The 8656-nt window shown below is 33.4% G+C and overlaps 1 protein-coding gene across 1 annotated transcript in view; it reads right to left on the bottom strand.

The window, feature by feature from the left end:
* Positions 1-218: 218 nt before the first annotated feature.
* C10H1orf185 (chromosome 10 C1orf185 homolog) overlaps positions 219-8656 on the bottom strand; it is a 48803-nt gene continuing 40365 nt past the window's right edge. Inside the window, exon 4 of the mRNA XM_071618734.1 lies at positions 219-323. Coding sequence (XP_071474835.1) covers positions 219-323 — 105 coding nt within the window. The remainder of the gene's footprint in view (positions 324-8656) is intronic.

Genomic DNA, 8656 nt, shown 5'->3' with positions numbered 1-8656 from the left:
GTCATCATTTTCATCATCATAGAGTGCCATATTCATTACATTTTCAGTACATTCTTCTAATGAAATTGTTGACAGGTATGAAAATACTTTTTCCATTAGAGGTTCCCTGAGAAGAGGCTTTGAAGAATTCTTTTCTGCTAGAGAATCATCAGAATACCAGTCTTCGGCTGCTTCAATACTTTGGCTGTAATAAGCTTCAGATGGTAATGTTGATAAGCTTAATGGAATGCTGCTGCCATTTGTTGCTGAGCTAGTCTCTGGGGGATCACTGATGATTTTCTTTGTTGCAAAGCGGAATTCATTTTTAGAGTGATCTTTAATTGCTGCAAAAAATATATTTATTATAAATATTACATATTCATGAGCCAAATCTTAATTTATAAGGGCATTTTTTAAAAATTCAGACTATTTTTAGTGCTATAATGGACAAGATAATTCTCTTCAAGAACATTCTGAGTTACTATCATCATCTGTACAGTGTTTAATATGTAATTGGGAATTAGCAATATTTTCATGAAAATTAAGAGTAGAAAAGACTATACTAAATAAAACCAACCAGTTTTTACAGAAAAGATTCTAAGTGGGACAGAAACCTCAGTTTTGGAAAGTTCCTTAAAGAGGACAGATTCTTAAAGACTTATAACTATTTATGCCTTATTTTAAAAATATAAGCTTCCTGAGCAAGCAGATTACAAAATGGAAAGGGCCTATGGGCTGGCCCTATATCAATAACAGTAATAACATTACTACAGAGCTTTACAATTTGCAAAGTGTTTTGATATAATTATTTTCTCAATAATTCTTCAAGGCAGTTATTAGCACCACTTCACCAAAGAAAAAGAGATTTAGAAGATGATCCATCACAAATCAGATACAAAATGGATTTCAATCTACATACTTCTTACTTTAATTCTTTTGCCATTGAATTATTTAGGTTGCACATTGGCTATTTCAAAGTGTTAGGTTTTAGAAAATATCATATACTATCTTTTTTTTAAAATATTTTTTTAGTTGTTGATGGACCTTTATTTTATTCATTTACTCATATGTGGTGCTGAGAATCGAACCCAGTGCCTCACACATGCTAGGCAAGCGCTCTACCACTGAGCCACAACCCCAGCCCTCATATACTATCTTAAATGATTTTTATATGTTTTATATTTTTATGTTAACTTTTGATACTTTACATATTAATTTTTAAAGTTGTTTTAAGTACGTTACCTTATATTAACATTTCTAAAATTATGTAGGAGACAATGGTTTGAAGTTCTAAGACATAACCTGCAATACCTAGAGCTGTAAAAACTTGTGGTTTTTTTTAAATATATATTTTTAGTTGTAGTTGGACACAATACCTTTATTCCATTCATTTATTTTTATGTGGTGCTGAGGATCAAACCCAAAGCCCCGTGTGTGCTAGGTGAGCGTTCTACCGCTGAGCCACAATCCCAGCCCAAAACTTGTGTTTTGAGTTTTTTTTTTCTCCTCTGTTTCTCTCCCTCTCTGATTTATTTTTATCCTCAAGCATGAGTACATGGCATTGACTATGATATCTTTGGGCTCCAGTAGTAGACCACAACTTAAAATTTCATAGTTTAAGATCATTGCAATTCTTGTTTTTCTAAAATTTATGTGCCCATTCACATACTAATAAATTAGCATTTCTCTTCAATTTTCATGGTATTTAAAATACTTAACATTAAGCATAGCCTCTTGATTCTTAAAGTTGTAAATTGTTATACGTTAGGATTGTTTCTAAGAAACAGTTGGGGAAAACATACCTTTTATATGTGCTGCTTCTTTTTTTCTTTGCTCCTCCTACATAAAAATTTATTTGTATTTTTAAAATGAAATCATTTTTATATAATTTCTATATTATATTGATCTATACACTTATATAATAGTAATACATTTTGCACCTATGATTATAGGTTTATTACAAATAATGCAAATCAGGAAGAGTAATAAATTTTAACATTTATTTGCATTTCTAACAAGCTCCCCAGAATAATGCTGATATTGCTGGTCTGGGAACAAGAGTATGGCCCTGGACTGATTGAAATTCTACCCAATTAAATGAATGAAAAAGCGGGCATTCTTATATACTGTAAATCAGTACAAATATTTTGGAGAGAAATTTAACAAATCTACTTGGAATATATTATGGCAAGTATATAATTTTGTTTTTGTGTCAATGTTCAGTTACCCGAATGTTCATTCAATATGGGTAGCATTTTAAAAAAACTTAAAATTAAAAAATCCAAGATTAAGGAAATAGTTAAATGCATTATTATACCTAGATATAAAGGATGCTATTTCTTTCTCTCTGTTTTTTTTTTTAATACTTGTGGGTTGAACCCAGAGGTACATTACCACTGATCTACATCCCAGTTCTTTTTTTTTTAAATATGTTTTTAGTTGTAGATGGACACAATATATTTAATTAATTTTTTTATGTGGTGCCAAGGATTGAACCCAGTGTCTCACGCATGCTAGGCAAGTGCTTTACCACTGAGCCACAACCCTGGCCCCATCCCAGTTCTTTTTATTTTTTATTTTGAGACAGGATCTTGCTAAGACACTGACAATCTTGCAAAGTTCCTGGTGCTGGTCTCAAATTTGGGATCCTCCTGCCTCAGCCTCCTGAGTCACTGGGATTACAGGCATGTGCCATGGCACCCAGCTGGATATTCTTTCAACTATTAAAAACGAAGCTATTTATCAGTAAGTAAGGACTAAAAGTAAAAAGTCAATATGGAAACATATCATAAAGACCGAGGAATAACTTTGATTAGAATTGGGCATTAAAATACTGAGCAATGGATTATAATGTGCTGAGTACAATAGAAATTCATGAATTCATACTTAAATGGGAAAGACATAGCAAGGCATTATCTTATGTATTCAAATTAAAATCATTAATTAGTGTCAAACATTGTAATTAAGGAAAAATATTGCATGTCTCTTGATATGATAAACTGAATCTGATCAGAAGAAAAACCAAACTGAAGAATAGTTTATTATGCATACATTAACTGCCTTATATTCTCAAAAATGGCTATATCATTTTTAGACTTTTATTAAAATTTAGTATTTCTATTCTTGAAAGAGGTGATTAAAAGACAAACCACAGAGCAGTACAAAATATTTTCTTTCATATATCTTATAAAAAGACTTATGGCCAGAGTATGTAAAGAATTTTCAAAACTCAGTAAGAAATAATTCAATAAAAATGGGGAAAATTGTTGGGGTTGTACCTCAGTGGTTGAGCGCTTACCTCGCATATGTGAGGCACTGGGTTTGATCTTCAGCACCAAGTAAAAATAAATAAATAAAGATATTTTGTTTTTTACAACTAAAAATATATTTTTTTAAAATGGGGAAAATTTTTGAACGAATATGACATATAGATGGCAAATATGTACATCAAAAGATGTTCAACGTCAATATTTTTAGGAAAATACAATTAAAATCATAATGGAATACTACTACATAACTTAGAAAACAAAAACAAAAAACCCTGGCAATTTCAAGTTTCTAGAAATTTCAATTTCTAGAAATTGTATAATGGAACAATCAATTTGGAATCAGTTTGGCAGTTTCTTATAGAAGTTAGAAAACACATATAATCCAGTAATCCCAGCAGTGAGTATGCTGACTGCCAGTGGACATGGGGTGGGAGAGCCCTGGGGCTCAGTGGGGTGACTCCTGGCTGAGAGAGCCATAGTGCTGCTGCCAGGAGGATGACAAGCAGGGACCCGTGATTGACAACACCCCTTCCTGTGGCAGAGGGACTTTGAGAAGGGTTTGCATGGCAGCCCAAGGATTAGGAAATCCTGATGCAAGTGTGTGGGCCATGTCATGCTTTTGCCTATACTGACAGCACAGTCCTCACCTCCCTATCTGAATCCTGGTTCCTGGCACCTCTAGACCCCATGACATGGATGACTTAGCCCTAAAGCCTGGGACCCTTCTGGCTTGTGCTTTCCCACCAGAGAGTGGAGGAGGCCCAAGCCAGAAGCTTAGCACCCAGCATCATGACAGTTTGGCAGTTTCCTGGCAGAGCCTGCAAGATCATCCTGGTCTTCTTCTTCTTTTTTGTTTTGCTCTAATTAGTTATACATGACATCAGAATGAAATGCCAATATCTTGAAATATGAAAGGCTGAGGATTTAAAGAGACTGAAGAGGAGGGACAGATTAAATCAAATATAATTTGGACAGGATTCTTAACTAGAGGGAAACAATTCTATAAAGGACATTATGGAGATAATTGATAAAATGGAATATAGAGTATAGATTATAAGAATATACTGAATCAATAAAAATTTTTTAAATTAGAAAACTATAGTAACAGAAGTGAATAACTCATAGATTATGCACTGAATTATTAAAGGCCAAAAGAGAATAATATGCAACTAATGTCAATTCTTCTCAAACTATTACAAAGTATCAAAAGGGAAGGAATACTTTTGTTCTGAGTCCATCACTAACCAGATAACAAAGCTAGACAAGAACAAAACAAAAATTAAACCCAGAGACCAATATTCCTGACGAACATATATGCACAAATTCTCAACAAGCAGGGCACAGTGACACATGTGTCCCAGCAACTTGCAAGATTGAGGCAGGAGGATCATGAGTTCAAAGCCAGCCTCAGCAACTTAGCAAGACCCTGTCTCAAAAATAAATAAATAAATATTAAAAAAAGGGATGAAGATGTTGCTCAGTGGTTAAGTCCCCTTGAGGTCAATCTCTGGTACCAAAAAAATTCTCAACAAAATACTAGCAAACTGAATCCAATGGTACATCAAAAAGATTGTACACAGGATTGATCTCAGGGGTACAAGAACAGTTCAACATATGTAAACTAATAAATATATCGCATCAATAGAATGAAGGATAAAAACCACATAGTCAACTAAATAGATGCAGAAAAGATATTAGATAAAATTCAGTATACCTTCATGGTAAAAAAAAATTAGGTATAGGAGGAAGATACCTCAACACAATAAGGACTACATATGACAAACCCCATAGCTTACATTATACTGAATGGATGAAATTGTTTCTTTTAATATCATGAAAAAGACAAAATTGTCCACTTCCGGTATTCTTATTCAATTAGTATTGTTTCTTTTAATATCATGAAAAAAAAGACAAAATTGTCCACTTCCAGTATTCTTATTCAATTATTATTGTAAGTTTTAGCCAGAGAAGTAAGATAAGAGAAAGAAAAAAAGGGTATTCCAATAGGAAAGAAGGTCAAATTATTCCATCTGTTTGCAAACAAAATTATTTTATTTTTTGTTTTGTTTTTCATTTTATTTATTTATTTTTATATGGTTCTGAGGATCAAACCCAGTGCTTCACACATGCTACGCAAACACTCCACCACTGAGCTCCAACCCCAGCCCCCCAAAATGATTTTATGTATAGAAAAACCTAAAGATTTAAAAGAGCTTATAAATGTAAAGATGTAAAGTCAGTATATGAAAATCAGCTTTTATATACATCAATAAAGAAATTTCTGAGAAAGAAATAAGCAATCCCATTCAAAATAGCTACCTAAATATTTTAAAATATTTCTAATATTAAAAATATAAATTTTCCAAGGAAATATAAGATCTTTACAATGAAAACTACAAAACAATGAAGAAAGAAATGGAAGAGAACACACACATACAAATGGAAAGACATCCCATTATAAGACATTCCAATATTAATTGGAAGAATTAATATTGTTAAAGTTTCCATACTATACAAAGTGAACTACAGAGTCAATGCAGTTCTTATCAAAATACCAATGACATTTTTCACAGAAATAGGAAAAACACTCCTAAAATTTTTATGGAACCACAAAGACACTGAATTGCTGAAGTAATCCTGAGCAAAAATAATAAAGCTGGAGGCATTACAACAGCTGACCTAAAACATACTACAAAATGATAGTAAATAAGACAGATGTCACTGGTGTAAAAGTAGACATGTAGACCAATGAATCAGAATGAAGACATGTGAGATCAATCCACATACTTCTGGCAATTGATTTTTTTTTTATACTGAAGATTGAACCAAAGGGTACTCTACCACTGATCTGCATTCTTCCACCTTTTTTTTTTCAGTTTTTTAAAAATTTATGGGTTCTTTTTAGTTGTACATTACAGCAGAATCCATTCTGATATAATTACACAAGCACAGAATATATCTTATTCTAGGTAGAATCCCATATATATGATAGTGGGATTCACTGTATTTCATATGTATACTTGGGAAAGTTATGTCAGATTCATTCTATTGTCTTTACTCCCCTTATCCTCCCCTCCCCTTCCCTCCATTCACCGTTGTGTTGTCTAATCTACTGCACTTCTATTCTTCCCCTCATCTCCCCCCTTATTGTGGGTTAGCTTCCACGTATCAGAGAAAATATTCAGCCTTTTGCTTTTGGGGGCTGGCTTACTTCATTTAGCATGACAGTCTCTCAATCCATCCATTTGCTGGCAAATGTCTCAAAGTCATTCTTCTTTATGGCTGAGTAATATTCAAATGTGATATATATGTCACATTTTCTTTAGCCATTCATCTGGTAAAGGGCACTTAGGTTGGTTCCATAGCTTAGCTATTGTGAATTGAACTGCTGTAAACATTGATGTGGCTGTGTCACTGTAGCATGCTGACTTTAAATCCTTTGAGTATGTACTAAGGAGTGCTACAACTAGGTCAATTGGTGGTCCCATTCCTAGTTTTCTGAAGAATCTCTATATTACTCTTCAGAGTGGTTGCATAAATTTGCAGCCCCATCAGCAATATATGAGTGTATTTTTTTCCCCACATCCTCACCAACATTTACTTTTTTGTACTCTTCATAATTGCCATTCTGACTGGAGTGAGATGGAATCCCAGGGTAGTTTAATTTGTTCTCTAATTGCGAGAGATATTGAACATTTTTTCATATATTTGTTGACTATTCATATTTCTTCTTCTGTGAAGTGTCTGTTCAGTTCCTTTGCCCATTTATTGATTGTGTGTGTGTTAAGTTTTTTGAGTTCTTTATATTTTCTGGAAATTAATTTTCTATCTGAGGTGCAGGTGGCAAAGATTTTCTCCAATTCTGTAGGCTCTTTCCTTTGTTGTGAAGAAGCTTTTTAGTTTGATGCAATCCCATTTACTGATTCTTGATTTTACTTCTTGAGTTTTAGGAGTCTTATTAAGGAAGTCAGTTCCTGAGCTGATATGTTGGAGTGCTGGACCTACCTTTTGTTCCAGTATGTGCCAGGTTTCTGGTCTAATATCTAAGTCCTTCATCCACTTTGAGTTGAGTTTTGTGTACAGGTCCATTCTACTACATATGGATTTCCAGTTTTCACAGCACCATTTGTTGAAGAGAGTATCTTTTCTCCAATGTATATTTTGGTGCCTATACTGGCAAATTGCATACAAAAACACACTAAAAAGATTGTTCACCATGACCAGGTGGGGTCATCCTGCAATGGAAGGTTGGTTCAACATATGGAAATCAATAAATGTAATTTATCACATTAATAGACTTAAAGACAAAAATCACATGATCATCTCAATAAATGCAGAAAAAGCATTTGATAAAATACAGCATCCATTTATGATTAAAACACCAGAAAAAATAGGGATAAAAAGGATCATATCTCAACATTGTAAAACTTATATATGAGAAACCCAAGGCTAACATCATTCTAAGTGGAGAAAAACTAAAAACATTCCCTCTAAAAACAGAAACAAGACAGGGATTCCCTCTTTCACCACTTCTATTTAACATAATCCTCAAATCTCTAGCCAGAGCAATTAAGCAAAAGAATGAAATAAAAGGAGTAGAAATAGAAAAAGAAGAGCTAAAATTAGCTGTTTGCCAATGACTTGATTCTATATTTATTTTTTTAATTAAATTTTTTTTTTTTTTAGTTTTAGGTGGACACAATGTCTTTATTTCACTTTTTATGTGGTGCTGAGAATTGAACCCAGTGCCTCATGCATGCTAGGAGAGCATGCTACCACTTGAGCCACATTCCTAGCCCTTGATTCTATATTTAAATGGCCCAAAAAAAACTCCACCAGAAAACTTCTAGAATTTATAAATGAATTCAGCAAAGTAGCAGGATACAAAATTAACACTCATAAATCAATTGCAATTCTATACTCCAGTGACAAATCAGCTGAAAGGAAATTAGAAAAATCATCCCATTCACAATAGCCTCAAAAAAACAAACAAACTTGGGAATCAATCTAACAAAAGAGGTGGAAGATCTCTACAATGAAAATTACAGAATATTAAATAAAGAAATTGAGGAAGACCTTGGAAGATGACAAGACCTCCCATGTTCTTGGGTAGGCCAAATTAATATTGTTAAAATGGCCATAATACCTACAAAAGGCAGTTATGATATTCATGGAAAAATAAGGGGCCTAGAATAGCCAAAGCAACCCTTAGTAAGCAAAGTAAAGCAGAAGGCATCATAATGCCAGAACTAAAATTATTCTATACAGCTATAGTAACAACATGGTATTGGCACCAAAACAGGCAAGAATATCAATGCAACAGAATAGAAGACATAGAGACAAACCACAAAATACAGTTATCTCCCATCCTCTTAATTTTTGAGACAGGGTCTCTCTCAATTTAGAGA

This window comes from Marmota flaviventris, chromosome 10 (genome assembly GCF_047511675.1).
Source record: "Marmota flaviventris isolate mMarFla1 chromosome 10, mMarFla1.hap1, whole genome shotgun sequence".
Lineage (NCBI taxonomy): Eukaryota > Metazoa > Chordata > Mammalia > Rodentia > Sciuridae > Marmota > Marmota flaviventris.
The sequence above is the reverse complement of the archived record's forward strand: the minus strand, read 5'-3'. Positions and strand labels throughout refer to the sequence as shown.